This window comes from Varanus komodoensis, unplaced genomic scaffold (genome assembly GCF_004798865.1).
Source record: "Varanus komodoensis strain SLA01 unplaced genomic scaffold, ASM479886v1 scaffold20_1, whole genome shotgun sequence".
NCBI lineage: Eukaryota > Metazoa > Chordata > Lepidosauria > Squamata > Varanidae > Varanus > Varanus komodoensis.
Genome location: NW_025335587.1, coordinates 8966767 through 8982755, shown reverse-complemented (window position 1 = coordinate 8982755; position 15989 = coordinate 8966767). Strand labels below are relative to the sequence as shown.

General features: G+C 44.0%; 1 protein-coding gene across 1 annotated transcript in view; it reads right to left on the bottom strand.

Annotated features, from left to right (window-relative positions):
- The window catches only part of PATJ (PATJ crumbs cell polarity complex component), a 186254-nt gene extending 175061 nt beyond the window's left edge, over positions 1–11193 (bottom strand). Inside the window, exons 1-4 of the mRNA XM_044430263.1 lie at positions 10960–11193; positions 6488–6543; positions 6232–6398; positions 1995–2189 (exon numbers count right to left, since the gene is read on the bottom strand). Of these exons, the coding sequence (XP_044286198.1) occupies positions 1995–2189; positions 6232–6398; positions 6488–6509 (384 nt within the window). The 5' untranslated portion in view covers positions 6510–6543; positions 10960–11193. The remainder of the gene's footprint in view (positions 1–1994; positions 2190–6231; positions 6399–6487; positions 6544–10959) is intronic.
- Between the last annotated feature and the right edge of the window lie 4796 nt (positions 11194–15989).

Below are 15989 nucleotides of genomic sequence, written 5' to 3'. Positions count from 1 at the left end.
TTTATTGTTGTGTTTTAATAGTTTTTATGATCTATACTTGTGGTGGCTCAGTGGCTTAAACCATTGAGCTGCTGGGCTGGTTGATCGAAAGGTCGCCGGTTCGAATCTGCACAACGGGGTGAGTTCCCGTTGCTCTATCCCAGTTCCTGCCAACCTTGAAAGCATGCAAATGCAAGTAGATAAAAAGGTACCACTTCGGTGGGCAGGTAACAGCATTCTGTGCACTTTGGTGTTTAGTCATGCTAGTCAAATGACAACGGAGACTGTCTGCGGACAAACGCTGACTTCCTCAGCTAGGAAACGGAGATGAGCACCACCCCCTAGAGTCAGGCATGACTGGACTTTAATGTCATGGGGAAACCTTTGCCTTTTATGATCTATATTTATAATGTAATTGTTATTTTGTTTAACATGAGTTTTATTTTCCTAAGCAATCCTGAGCACTATTCTAGGTTCCTGTTCTGTAATTCTATTCAGGCTTCCATAAACTATCTACTGAGAGGTCACAAGTGCCACCCTGTGTTGTGAATTAAAGAGGCAGCTCTTCTAGGCATGTGTTTCTGGGCCGGAGTGACACTGACTCTTTGGATGAAGACAGTAAAGCCTGGGGAAGGAGGCCTGAAAACACAGAGATGGCGGAGGCCAAAGAACTTAACTCGCAGCCATTGTCTCCAGTTGTTCAGGCAGACTCTGGGAACTGACAGGGTCTGGAATTGTTGGGAGGGGGCATGGGGAAGAAGCCTGGTCTAATCCTTGACCCCATGATATGGTGTCAGGAGAGAGAGACTACCTAATCAGCAGACCTGCATACAGCTAGGATGTTTGCTGTCTCCAGAAGGGCAATTCCAGAGGAGTGAGATCCAGTTTTTCTCAAAAGGAGAGTTTTCAGAAATAGTTTTTAGTTTGGGTTCAACAAGCCACTCTGTGCATGCTTACAGACTCTTTCTTTGCTGGCTACAGCTTGCTGGATATACATTGAAAATAAAAGAAATTTTGCCAAAGAACTGTCTGCTTGAAAGTGGGGGTGGGGAGCTTGCTCTTGACACCCTGCCTCATCTACTCTTCAACCTTATTACATTGAGTGGGAAAGTGTGAAGAAGGATTATAACTATGTGCAGCTGAAAGCACAGGTTTACTGATACTGGACAGTAAAGTAACCAATGTTCAGCTGAATGGGGTTACAGCCTCTCTTCAGATCTTGCCACTTTTAGGCCTCTCCATGGATATGATTTATGAACCAGTTAGTTGTGCTGGTCATATGACATGAAATACTCCACCTACTCAGAAAACAAAGACATCAGCAACAGAAGCTTCACAGTACAGCTTCTCTGAGAAAGGATACAAGCACAGTAAAGAGAAGTATTAGGTGGGTTATACACTGGAAAGCTGGAGAGATTCTAGAAAACAAAATCCTAAGGGCCAATGAAAACTGAAAGAAAGAAACCAGTTGCATCATGCAAGAGGTGGGAAAAAGTCTTGGAAACTGTTGACTAGTGAGCAAAGGGACAAAGGATTGTCTGTACAGAATCCAAGAATATTTCTGTGCATTTAAGAGGTGCACAGAAAAGCAGAATTACATTATATGCTGCTTCCACCATTGCTGAAGCATTACAGCAACCTGGTAATCTTCAGGCAGCAACAAGGGAAAATTGAGAGCAGGAGAGTAGTTACCAAATGTCATGTATGGTTTGAGCCTCAGCTGCAGGTTCCTAGATTACTTTGATGTAGTCACATAATAATGTTACAAATACTAAAAGTAACATTTTCCATTGAAGTGGCTACACACATTTCACGTTTTTACAAAAGTTGACGGTTTGGTGAGAACCTTTCCATCATACATCATAAACATTCTATTACTCAGCAATTTTCAACTCAATACCAACAAAGTATATTCCCTTTCCTTGGTGTAGAAATGTAAGTTTAGCAACCAAGGGAATTTGACATTAAGGTGAAAAAACTATATATTTTGCACACTGATGGTGCTATGCTTTTACCTTTGCCATCCTTTGGATAACCAAATTAAATTCATCCATTTCAAGCTTGGGATTGAGAGAAGCCTTCAGACTATTATTACTGCAAGTCATGTAGGGATTCCCATTAGGAAGAGAATGGGAATCAGCATCGAACACCAGCAAACCTCTCCTTGTAAAATCAAAATCCACTGAATGATCTGAAGGTATGTACATGAGCTGTGGATACCAAGACATTCAACATGGAATTGTTATTAATATGCAACAAACTAAAATATCAATGGCTATGAGTGTTTTAGCAAACAGCAAAAAAAAGAAAGTTGTGTGGATGTTGAAAAGTACCACTGCTTTTCCAGAATACTTTTGTGCATCGGCTAGCAATAGAGCACTCCAATAGAATACACTCCAGGCTTATTGGTTACTTTAGGAGAGGCCAAGTATATAAATGTCAAAAACAGCAGTCCTCTGCAGTTGGAAGCAAATGGAAAAATAATCATAAATCTGACTTAGTATGTATTTTATAATTTAAAAATGACAACCTGACACTCATTCTTCTACTTTTTTCTTCTGTTCTCCATTGTTCTCCTGGATGTTATTTTGCATTCTTTGTAAATGTGACACAAAAAGGAGGAGAGCATTTTAGAATATTTTACATGCCACTTTCCATAATCCTTTTTGTGTAGAGCAGCCAAATTAAGTTTGATATGGATTTGTCTGAATCAGTATCACCAAGCAAAACACTCAGGGGAAAGTGATCTTCCCTGATTTCCTTGCTTGGCTAAGTTTTTCTGTTTCTTCTTGTTTGAGAGGAAGGTATGTTGCTGCTGCTAGTTGCGAAGTCGCGTCCGACCCATCGCAACCCCACGGACAACACTCCACCAGGCCTTCCTGTCCTCCACCATCCCCCGGAGTCCACTTAAGCTCACACTGACTCTTTCAGTGACTCCATCTATCCACCTCATTCTCTGCCATCCCCTTCTTCTTTTGCCGTCAATTGTTCCTAGCATTAGGCTCTTCTCCAATGAGTCCTTCCTTCTCATTAGGTGGCCAAAGTATTTGAGTTTCATCTTCAGTATCTGGCCTTCTAAAGAGCAGTCAGGGTTGATCTCCTCTAGCACTGACCGGTTTGATCTCCTTGGGCTATCTTAAAAAAAGGCAATTAATCCTTACACAGAAAACAACAAGGATTCAAAAGCCAGCTCTCAAGTCTCTGTTCAGCCGCACCCTTCACTCTTTTGGGCAGGATAGCAGAACAGGTAGAAGGTGCCTAATGTTTGGTACACTGACATATTTTCCCGCAGCTCCTGCCAGGTCATTTTCAGATCCTAGTTCTCCTGGCTGACAATTAGAGTTTATATTAGAAAGTTGAGAAAGAAATGGTATAATTTTCAGAGTGGTGGACTGGGAAAACCTGGGTAGTAGTTCTATGTTTACCAGGTGACTTTGGGCTATTCATTAATTCTCAACCCTGCCTACAAGTTCCCTATGAGGAAAAAAATAGAAGAGGGGCAGATCATTCATGCTGCTTTGAGATTTTTGTTTCATGACTATTAGTGAACTTTGGTATTATAAAGGGGTTAAGTTGAATGACATATATTACTTTTTAGAGTATCCTGAATAAATTGGAAAATAAACCCATATAAATAACAAGACAATGTAATTTTATATCAAACTGAATGCATAAAGTTATTTATTTATTTGTTTATTTATTTATTTATTAACCGCTTTTATACGCTGTCCACTACAAGCATCTTGGGATGCTTGTATTTAAACAGCTACCCTATCACAAGGGCTTGTTTTAGTAGTCACAGAGATCCAGTGAGTAGCTGGACCTAGAATCCTTATGCAAGCCACTGCAGCTAGCAGGGGAAGTGGTTACAGCATGTCAGAATATGACTAACCACCCAGGTTCAAATCATCATTAAACCATGGCACTTACTGGATGACCTCAGGCTGGTCTTGTCTCTAAGCCTATGTGTTCATACATATGGAAGGTAGTTTATGTGGAAGTGAAATGGAAGCCACAATGAACCAAAGGTTCTGTTTTTTCCATTTTCCCTCTTTCCTGGTTTTCTGTAAACTTGTCTGAAAGCTTATAGACAGCTGGAAGAGAACAAGGTCATGTTTTCCCTCATTGGTTCTTGAGAAGTTTCGTAACATCTTTTATTTTTTTCTTCAGCCAGAGTGCTAAGATAATGCTAGTTGCTTAGAGACCCTTAACCAAAATGCCCTATTATCTCTGGGACAGGAGTAGAGAAAAGTTAATAAGACAGGCCACAGGAAAAGGATGGGAATTATTTGAAACCTGCCTGCTGTCTGTGATGGAGTGCTTAAACCTGTTTTTTGAAGCTGGTGAGATTTGAAATAAAAAAGAAAGAACATTAGATTCTATCATGCAACATTAGATTCTATCATGCATATTTTAGAGGGTGATCCAGTGAGGCTACCTGTAACTTGCGAAACTTCGAGGATTACAATTATCTTACTGATAGAGGGAGGAGTGCAGAGTCCAAGGCTGTTTCTGTGGGCACTATGCTTGAGGAGAACAAACTGAGATGCTGCCAGGATACTTCATATCATGGCAGAGCCTCACTCCTCTCCTCCCACAATTGGAATGCCTGTCTAACATTGGTTCCAAAGTCATTCTTCCCACTTTGAAGCCACAGCTGGTGGGTCTCCTTCTGTCCTTGCTGCATGGGTGGACGAAGGGACTTTAAGTCCCAGTTCCAACCTCAGAGCACATTTCTGAGGTCAGAGCTAGGACTCTGAATTTTCCTATGGCCTTCTAGACCCATTCTAGAGACCTTAGAATTTATTTTATATTATTTTTCATAAACCTCTTACTCTATTTTTCTAAATGATAAAATGCATATGATAAGAATAGGACTCACACCTTTTTCAATAGACTGAACTACCACCCTTACATAAAGTAATTTTCCCTGAAGTTCTTTTAATCCTAGATACCCAATGGATCAACTACCCACAGGGTTTTGGTAGTCAGAGCAATCAGTTTCCTGATAACTCTGTTCAGAATCTAAGAAATAGTAACTAATATAGCCATGATACTAACTTACCCCACAGTGTTGCTCATGCAGGTAAGATCAGAGGGACTGGCCCAATTCTTGCTGCTATTTATTTATTTATTTATTTATTTAAAGCTTTTCTGTCCTGTCCCCTACAAATGTCTTGGGACAGCTTACAATAAATAAATATTTCTGCTACAACTAACCAGATGATGATTCTTTGATTCAGTCAGGATAGGAGGGGCATCAGGATAGAGGAGCATTACCACAAGAATCCATTTTCACATTAAAATAATGGGGAAATTTCACTCTGTTTATCCTTACTGGGTAGGTTGGTATGTCACACTAACTTGTCTTGGAACTAAGCCACTGGGTTCTTTCAAATGCCCAACAGATTATTGGAATCACTGTCAGTTCTACTTTTCTGTCCTCTAGTTGGTATCGCAGAGGATACTGCAGCATGACCAATTTAACATCTTTCCCTATTGCAAGCCATTTTTTGGCTTCTTTTGCCCTTTCTCCCTTTAAATCCTGCCCTCCCCCCACACAAACTCCCATTGGAAGTAGACCACTTTTAAGGGGCTGTCACTGGAAGCAACATGGGCAAAATCACTGGCAAGATCTTTATTTTTTTTTTAACCACTCTCGACTTTTTCCTGACTCACTCACTTTACTTAATCATTGTAGAATCAGTCACCTGGTTTCAGACAACACAACTCCCTGTGGGTAAATAAACCATAGAGTAGCCCATGGGTTCTCATAGTAGCTTGTCTGATTAAAATGAAAACAAAAGCAAGCAACTGTGGGAGAAGCAAACTGGACAACATGACAACCAACCTTACCTACTTACCCACAATACTTTATTGTTTTATCCTAACCAAGTCATATGTTAACTATAGTAGTGAGTGGAGCTCCCTAAGGGTGCATGGCTCGCTAAAGAACATGGGGAGTTGGGGGACCTTGTTCTTTTATATATGTATACACTTGCACCCTTATGTTTTTTCAATTTTTTATCTATTTTAAATCTCTATATAACATTAGTGGGAATCCTCCAAAACAGTTAATGATGCAATTAATTAAAGTTACCAATTAACTGCTACAATTAGCATCAGCATAGCAAAAGATACAATTTCACCATAGACCAATATATCATGCATAGTAACTTTCCCAGCAATTTCAGCAATACATCCCTCAAACATAAGCACTTGCACCAGTAAAACTTCATGTTTGTCACTTACTTGTTCCTTCAGCTGCTTGATTGACTGTTGAAGAATCAGCATGTGATTGAATAAGGGATTCTTGAGTGTATTATACAGAAAAGCCAGATTATCAATCTGTGAAGTGTCTCCTTTCTCATGAAGTTTTGTTAGTAGACGCTCCAGAATCCACAGCACCTGCTGCTTGTCTGTTGGATCCCCAAAACATATGTTAAAAAGCTGCTAAATACCTGATTATTTTGAACAAGGGAGGGGTTTTTTTCCCAAAGAGACCTACCTGCAACAGGATTTTCAGGCATGTTGGTTTATCTGTGCTGCACTCGTCAAAATAATCTGCTTTTTAAAACAGAAGCACAAGCTTAGCATTTCAATATATTACTCCAAAGAACAAAGCTCACACACCTGCACATGCACCTTTCTCTCAGCATGCATGCAAGCACAATGTAAATGGGAGGGGGGAGGGAGTTTTGGGAACCATTGTGGCATGCACAGCTTTCCTAAAGTGTCACCTGGAGGGTGCAAAAGGAGGGCATACAGCATAGAACAGAACAGAATACAGTGGTACTTCGGCTCACAAACGCCTCAGTTCACAACCAAATTGGGCTGCGAACAGAAATTTCATAAAAACTTTGCCACAGGCCGCAATCAAGAGCATGCCCACCTTCCCTGCATGGACACAATAGCAGTCATGCTGGGGAGAGGTGGGGAGATGGCTGCGATTGCGCCCATGTTCCCTGCCTGATGCACCTGCCCCTGGCTCCCCCCCAGCATGCCCACGTCTGCACCCGTCTCCCCCCCAGCTCGCTCGCAGTCACGCCTGGTCCCCCCCCCCCCCCGCCCTGCATGATTGCTGGGCGAAGGAAATGGGCTCAATCTTTGTTGTTCTTTGTCACTTTGCTTCAAATTTTTGTGAGTAAAAAAAAAAGTTGCAGAATGGATTAACCTTATTTACATTGACCCTTATGGGGAAATTTGACTTGGCTCACGACCAATTTGGGTCACAACCAGAGTCCTGGAACGGATTAAGTTCATGAGCCAAGGTACCACTGTAGTAGTAGAGTTGGAAGGGGCCAGAAGGCCATTGGGTCCAATCCTCTGCTCAGTGCAAACACCAAGTTAAACTATCCCTCTCAGATGGCTGTCCATCTCGAATGGCTCTAGCATGGGAGAGCCCAGAGCCTCCCTAGGTCATTGGTTCCTATTGTTGTAACAGTCATGAAATTTTTCCTGATGTCTAGCTGGAATCTGGCTTCCTGTAACTTGAGCCCAATAGTCTCTGTCTTGCACTATGAGATGACAGAGGAGAGATCCTAGCCTTCCTCTTTGTACCAGCCTTTCAAGTACTTCAAGAGTGCTGTCATAGCTCCACTCTTCTCAAGGCTAGACATGCCCAGTTCTTTCAATCTCTCCTCACAGGGCTTTCTTTCAAGTCTTTAGATCAACCTTGTTGCCCTCTCCTCTGAACCTTTTCCATCTTCTCTGCATCTTTCTTAAACTGTGGTGCCCATAACCTCAGATGAGACCTAACCAGTGCTGAGTAGAGGGGATCTAGTAGTTCGTGAGATTTTGAAGCGATACTTCTATGAATACAGCCTAAAATAGCATTTGCCCTTTTTGCAGCCACATCACATTGTTGACTCATATTCAGCTTCTGATTTACAACAATTCTAGGATCCTTCTCTCCCTTGCAGTAGAGTTCAGTCAAGTATTCCCTAAGCATTGTCCAGCATGCAGAGATTCCTTCTTTAATCAAATATTTTCCTAAAAAAAACCCACAACTATTTCAGCTCAAACTGAACAATGCTGTGGTGAAGTACTCCTCTTGTGCCTATATTAATAGTGGAGATATTACGAATCTAACATAAGCGGAAAGGGCCAGAAATATTTTCCTGCAGTTATTTCACCTTACATTGCTACAGCAAACACACACACATACTGCTAGCTTCTTTTAATGGACTTTGCTCCTTTGCCAATATAAGTTGCACTATCATGAACTTCCATATTAACAGAAGTTGTACTTTGCTTTGCCTTCCCGCCTTGAACACAAATTCTGCTTCAGACACCCAAGTAAACTGGGTCAGGACTTAGTGCCTGTCTCAATAAGTTTAGTGACCCTAATTACTGATTAGACTGTAAATCATCACTTGTTCGGAAAACCCTTTTTATATGTACACTGAAAAAGCCCTAATCCTATATATGCCCATTTAGAAATGCAGTGTCTTACAGAAGGATGCACCCCCATTTGACTTTTTCTAGGTTTTGTTGTGTTAAAGCCTAGCACTGAAATGAATTTAACTGGCATTGTTACCACTTAGAAACATAGAAACAGAGCGAGTCAGAAGGGGTCTCCCAGGCCATCTAGTCTGACTCCTGGCTCCAGCCGGCTCCACTCACAACATGCCCACTTGATGTACACAAGATACTCAACACAAAATGTGCAAGAAGTCAAAGGCCAGACCTCAGTCTGAGGATCTATGGCAGGACTTGAACATTTCTGTTCAGCAGTGGCCCCCATCCAGCCTGATAGAGCTGGAACAGTTCTGCCAGGAAGAATGGGCAAACATGGCAGGATTCAGATGTTCAAAGCTAAGAGAAGTTTCTCCAAGGAGACTCACAGCTTTAACCGTTGCCAAAAGGTTTTTTTTAACTATCGACTTGGAGCTTGGATACTTTTACAACCAACAGCTGCCAGTTTGTTGTTGTTTACTTAACATTTGTGACACAATAAAAAATATTTTCAACCTTCACAGCATTTGGTCTCTTGTGTGCATTATGAGTGGTAAGCAGGTCAGTTGAATCTTTTTCCATTCCAGGTTGTAACACAACAAAATGTGGAAAAGTCAAAGAGGAGATGCAAGGGCACAGCTTACTATTTTAGCAAGGTGCTATAGCTACAGTATGTGGAAGTAGCACCACTCACTACTTTATCTGGCATAAGTGTTTGGTAAGGACTTATGTTCCATTGGACCTTTTATGAAATGTTCCGTTTCTGCTTATTATTATTACAGTGCATTTTTATCCCACTTGTTTTCATCTTGTGAAAAACCCAAGTTGGCTTATGTAATACCTCCATTTTATCCTCACAACAACAACCCTGTCAGATAGGTTAGGCTGTGAGTGATGGATCCAAAGTCACCCTGTGAGCTTCATAGCTGGGTAGGGATTAGAGCATGGATTTGCCAGGTCTCTAGTCCAACACATTAGCTACCACAACCACTTTGGCTCTCACTGCATCACCCTAAGCTTGTCTATTCAGAAATCAAATCTCACAAAGTACACCAAGTAAGTAATGTGCATTATTGGAACTCTGACACTTCCCTAAGCTGGAATGGACCCGCTGTGTTTTTCTTAACAGATCCTAAACATTCTTGTAATGTTGCTGAAGCTGACATGACAGGCATGTCAGAGCAGGCCTTCATCCCACTGCCTTTTTGAAAAGAAAGCACCACAATGCCCTCTCACTGGAATTCTTTGACCACTGTGGTGCCACTTAAATTACAAAATGCAGAGTTCTGTTTAAGCACAACTTTGCAGTTAGGAAAAACCCCTTACATACAAATATGACTTGACAGGGCAACTTACACTGATAGTGTATGGGTGGATTTTTACACACAGTTTAGGCTGTCCTCTGAATTACCTCAGCTCTTGGTAAGGAGTCATACATAACAGATTCCAAGATAAGAGCCTTGGGCAAATTTGACAAGTCAATTAAAACTGTTTGGCCTGAAACAGACCTAACACCCATGGACAATCTTTCCTTGCCCAAAGAAAGCACACAATCAAGCAGAGAAGTGCACTTCTCCTTGTGCATGCATGATCACTGGGCCTGACCAGGCCCAATCCTCTCAGCCACACCACCCAGAAGGAAGGCACCTAAGTGGTGCAGGCAAGTCCAGCCCACTCTTCCCTGCCTCACGGAGAAAAAGAGATGGCTTCATCTTGCAACCCCTGCTCACTTGGACACGTGAGCGAGCAACAAGCCCTTGGCTACCTGCCTTCCAAGTCTGGTGGGAAGAGGGCATATTACAGTTGCTGCCACAGAAGAGAGTGGCACAGTCCAGCGGGATGGCCCACTCACTTGAGGGGCTACTCTGCCACTGGTGGTAGCCTCTGCTCCTCAGAACCAGTCCAGCTGGATTCAGCGTGGGCCGCACCAGTCATGCCAAATAAGTTGTCTAGAGAGAAAGATGGCAACGTGGCAAGTAGGTAAGCAAGGGGCAGTGGCTTGTAGGGGTCACCCCTGAGGACCCTCCCTAAATCCTGACATGCTAGCAACTGACCAGCGCTCCTGACCAAGCCGAAAATATCCTGCCACTGCTTCTGTTTTACTTTCTCCCCGGCTTTAAGCTGTTTATGTCCGGGTTTAAACAGGGACAGCTTCCAAAACAAACTGCCACCTTCTTCGTTCCGTGCCAAAACGAGGCAGGCCAGTGGAGTACGGAAACGCATGGTTAAAATTAGCGTGTAAAGCTGGAGAGTCGCAGCCTGGGTCCCTGAAAGGAAAAGCCCACCTGGGGAACAAAAGCAGAAAGGCTTCGATCCCAGGGCAGGGCTTTGCCAAGCAAGCAGCTCAGCCCCAAGTGCAGCAACTAGTCCGCCCAAGTGCTCGCCGATCATGAAGAAGGAAGCAGGTGAAGGGTACGACTCGACTGCCCCGCTGGTGGATTTCACACGACTTCTCTCTGCCCCTGAAATGGCACTGCAATCGCAGGAGGCGAGGGTCGCACTGCCTTCGGGACACCCTCTTACCTGGCCAGTGGCGTGGGGAGGAGAGATCTGCCACCGACAGCTCTCTCGGATCTTCGCTTGCTCACACCTGGGCGGAAGCGAGAGTTTGGCTTTTAACCACACCTCACCTGCCACACAGGAAGCCGCCAGCAAGGGGGAGCCGCTGCGTACCGAGCAAAACAAATGCAGGGACGGACGGGACAAGGGTGTAAGGGCATCGCTTTCAGGAGGCAAGAAGCGGAGGGATCTGGCTGGTTCCCGCGCAGCACTGCAGCCTCGGGCGGAGTTTTGTTTTTACGGTCAAGGGCCCCGATCCTGATAAAACTTATCCTTCGCTTGCCGTCCCTACCGGGACGGAAGGGGAGGGGGTAGAGAGAGAGAGTCGTGAAGAAGCAGTTCGAGGATCGCGGCCAAAGAAGGTGGCGAGGGAGGGGTGGGCGGACTCGCGACCTAAAAACTGCAATTGCAAGAGTTACACCCAAAGAAGCCTGAGAAAAGGAGGGGTTGAATCGGAGCGAAGACGCTAACGCTTCATTCATAGCCGACAAATGTACGTGCATTCTCGGGCGGGGCGGGGTGGGGTGGACGGGAAAGGACATTCTGTAATCATGAGTCACTGTGTGGGTATTTTAAATAAGTTATAAAGAAAACAAACAAAAATAAATTTGGCTTTACTTAGTAATGCATGTTGGGATATAAAAATCCAACATCCACAGTTGTGTAGTATCTTTATTAAAACCAACCCAAATTTCACAAAATTGTGCAAGTGTTCAAGTTCTTTTCAGCAGACTAGTACCAAAAAGTATTTCTATTTCTTTTTTCTTAACAAAAAGGATTGGAATCGTGGACTACCAAAAAAGTATCTGAAATGGCGCTTTATATGAATTTCATGAACCCGAAAGAAGCATTACAGAAAAAGAAGAGCAAGAAATTAAACACATGATGCAGAAAACAAGACTATTTTGGTCTTAATGAGGAACATATGGACTGTTGCACCTGATTATACATGATAAAACAAATGAGAAACAAAGTGAAGGAAGGCCTTGGGTGGAAATGTTAAAGAATAGTTTGGATGGTACAATATTATTGTTTAGAGTAGCCATAGCTAAAGATTCTTTAGCTGTCATGATGGCCAACCACCAGTAGGAGAAGTCTGTAAATTGTAGGACTTGTTTTTTCTATACTTGTATAGGATAGTTTCCTTAGTTACCTGGTTACAAAAATAAGAGTGCAATCCTTCCTCATATACTCAGAAGTAAGTCCCAGTAGATTTCACTCCCCAGCCCTATAGGTTTCAGGCTCAGCCAGATATTCTTTACTAGACTAGAAGCACAATTTTTGAGAATTCCATAGGGATGGCCCTGCTGCAGAAAAAACAGAAATCTGAATGGCCTCTTAGAGACTAATAAATGTTTTGAGGCACAAGCTTTGTTTGTTTTGCCTTTGTTTGAGTTCAGTTCATCAGATGCACAAAATATTTTCTTTAGTTGATAATATATTGAGAGATGCCAGTATGTGTAAAAAGAAGGTATGGTCCAGGGGATGTAAGTAGAAAGTGAGGATAAACCAGGGCTCAACCACCTTTGGAGGCCTGTAGGCATATCTGGGAATTTGATAAACTGTCCTAGGCACCACCCAAAATGGCTAAAGCGATTAGTGACAAATGGCACGTAACTTCTCCAAAATACCGTTAAGACTGTTTGAGTATACAGCAGAGGTGGGGTTTGAATCCCTACGTGTTAAACAGCCCTTTAGAACTCAGAGCTTCATTGCTAACAAAAACCTATTTCACAGAAGACAAACTTTTTTCTGCCATTCCAAGAGTATTGCTTCCTATCTCCTTTCCTTCTCACTCTAGAGCACCACATGCATATATGGAGGTTTGCTGCCTGCCCGGCGCACGCATCCGGCATGTGAAGGACAGAGTGGAGCGTCTTGTTCGCTCCGGGGGTCACCAGCCGCTCCTGGTGATCCATGTGGGCACAAACGATGTGGCCAGGCAGGGTGTGGTTGGGACCACCAGGGACTTTGAGGCCTTGGGGAAGAAACTCAGGGAGCTGAAGGCCCAAGTGGCCTTCTCGTCAATCTTACCTGTCTGAAGATTTGGGCCAGGAATGGGCAGGAGGGCCTCCGAGGTGAACAACTGGCTTAGGGTGTGGTGCCAGAAGGAACGCTTTGGGTTCCTCGACCACGGCACTTGTTTTCTTGCCAATGGACTTCTGGAAAGGGACGGGTTACACCTCACGAGGATGGGGAAAAGGTCCTTTGGAGATGCTCTAGTGAGCTTCGTCCGGAAGACTTTAAACTGAGCCGGGGAGGGGGGGGGTTCAGGCCCCCCAGTAACGTGTCTGCACTGGACAAGTGTTGGGGGAGGATCAGGGCTCTGGGAGCAGGGTTTTAGAGGTACTGCAGGGACTGACAGGACACCTACAGAGAGGGGCCAGGTATCAGGGAGGATGGGAGGAAGGAGGAGGCTGGGAACACCAAGGAAAGGAAGCGGTGGGAAGGAGTTGAGGTGCATGTACACCAATGCTAGGAGCATGGGTAATAAGCAGGAAGAGCTTGAACCCAAATTTCACAAAATTGTGCAAGTGTTCAAGTTCTTTTCAGCAGACTAGTACCAAAAAGTATTTCTATTTCTTTTTTCTTAACAAAAAGGATTGGAATCGTGGACTACCAAAAAAGTATCTGAAATGGCGCTTTATATGAATTTCATGAACCCGAAAGAAGCATTACAGAAAAAGAAGAGCAAGAAATTAAACACATGATGCAGAAAACAAGACTATTTTGGTCTTAATGAGGAACATATGGACTGTTGCACCTGGTTATACATGATAAAACAAATGAGAAACAAAGTGAAGGAAGGCCTTGGGTGGAAATGTTAAAGAATAGTTTGGATGGTACAATATTATTGTTTAGAGTAGCCATAGCTAAAGATTCTTTAGCTGTCATGATGGCCAACCACCAGTAGGAGAAGTCTGTAAATTGTAGGACTTGTTTTTTCTATACTTGTATAGGATAGTTTCCTTAGTTACCTGGTTACAAAAATAAGAGTGCAATCCTTCCTCATATACTCAGAAGTAAGTCCCAGTAGATTTCACTCCCCAGCCCTATAGGTTTCAGGCTCAGCCAGATATTCTTTACTAGACTAGAAGCACAATTTTTGAGAATTCCATAGGGATGGCCCTGCTGCAGAAAAAACAGAAATCTGAATGGCCTCTTAGAGACTAATAAATGTTTTGAGGCACAAGCTTTGTTTGTTTTGCCTTTGTTTGAGTTCAGTTCATCAGATGCACAAAATATTTTCTTTAGTTGATAATATATTGAGAGATGCCAGTATGTGTAAAAAGAAGGTATGGTCCAGGGGATGTAAGTAGAAAGTGAGGATAAACCAGGGCTCAACCACCTTTGGAGGCCTGTAGGCATATCTGGGAATTTGATAAACTGTCCTAGGCACCACCCAAAATGGCTAAAGCGATTAGTGACAAATGGCACGTAACTTCTCCAAAATACCGTTAAGACTGTTTGAGTATACAGCAGAGGTGGGGTTTGAATCCCTACGTGTTAAACAGCCCTTTAGAACTCAGAGCTTCATTGCTAACAAAAACCTATTTCACAGAAGACAAACTTTTTTCTGCCATTCCAAGAGTATTGCTTCCTATCTCCTTTCCTTCTCACTCTAGAGCACCACATGCATATATGGAGGTTTGCTGCCTGCCCGGCGCACGCATCCGGCATGTGAAGGACAGAGTGGAGCGTCTTGTTCGCTCCGGGGGTCACCAGCCGCTCCTGGTGATCCATGTGGGCACAAACGATGTGGCCAGGCAGGGTGTGGTTGGGACCACCAGGGACTTTGAGGCCTTGGGGAAGAAACTCAGGGAGCTGAAGGCCCAAGTGGCCTTCTCGTCAATCTTACCTGTCTGAAGATTTGGGCCAGGAATGGGCAGGAGGGCCTCCGAGGTGAACAACTGGCTTAGGGTGTGGTGCCAGAAGGAACGCTTTGGGTTCCTCGACCACGGCACTTGTTTTCTTGCCAATGGACTTCTGGAAAGGGACGGGTTACACCTCACGAGGATGGGGAAAAGGTCCTTTGGAGATGCTCTAGTGAGCTTCGTCCGGAAGACTTTAAACTGAGCCGGGGAGGGGGGGGGTTCAGGCCCCCCAGTAACGTGTCTGCACTGGACAAGTGTTGGGGGAGGATCAGGGCTCTGGGAGCAGGGTTTTAGAGGTACTGCAGGGACTGACAGGACACCTACAGAGAGGGGCCAGGTATCAGGGAGGATGGGAGGAAGGAGGAGGCTGGGAACACCAAGGAAAGGAAGCGGTGGGAAGGAGTTGAGGTGCATGTACACCAATGCTAGGAGCATGGGTAACAAGCAGGAAGAGCTTGAAGCTCTCCTGGGAATAGGAGGGTATGATCTGGTGGGAATCTCAGAAACTTGGTGGGATGAAAGGCAAGTCTGGAATGTGAACATAGAAGGGTATCACCTTTTTAGAAAGGACAGGAAGGGAAAGAGAGGTGGGGGCGTGGCTTCATACATCAGGGAAGGGATAGGATGCAGTGAGATAGAATGCAGCACAGATGGGGATTCGGTTGAGGGAGTCTGGGTGAAACTTAGGGGTTTTGACAGGGAAAGAGACCTGACAGTGGGGGTATGTTATCGCCCTCCAGGTCAACTTGAGACCCTGGATGATATCCTGACAGGATATCTCAGGGGAGAGACACAGTAATTATGGGAGATTTCAGTCTCCTGGATATTACTTGGGAGACTCACTCGGTGGTGACAGCCAGGTCACGTTGCTTCCTAGAAGCTATAGAGGGAGGGTTTTTCACACTGAGAGGCGACAAGGGGAGGAAACATCCTTGACTTGGTCTTGACCAATAGGGAGGAACTGATAGATGAAGTACAGATTAGGGGAGCTCTGGATGCGAGTGATCACTCCATCCTTTGCTTTGAGATCAGGGGACTGGGGACGTGCAGCAGGTCAAGCACTAGAAGCTGGGACTTCAAGAGGGCCAACTTTGGCCAACTGAAGGCCAGACTGGGGAA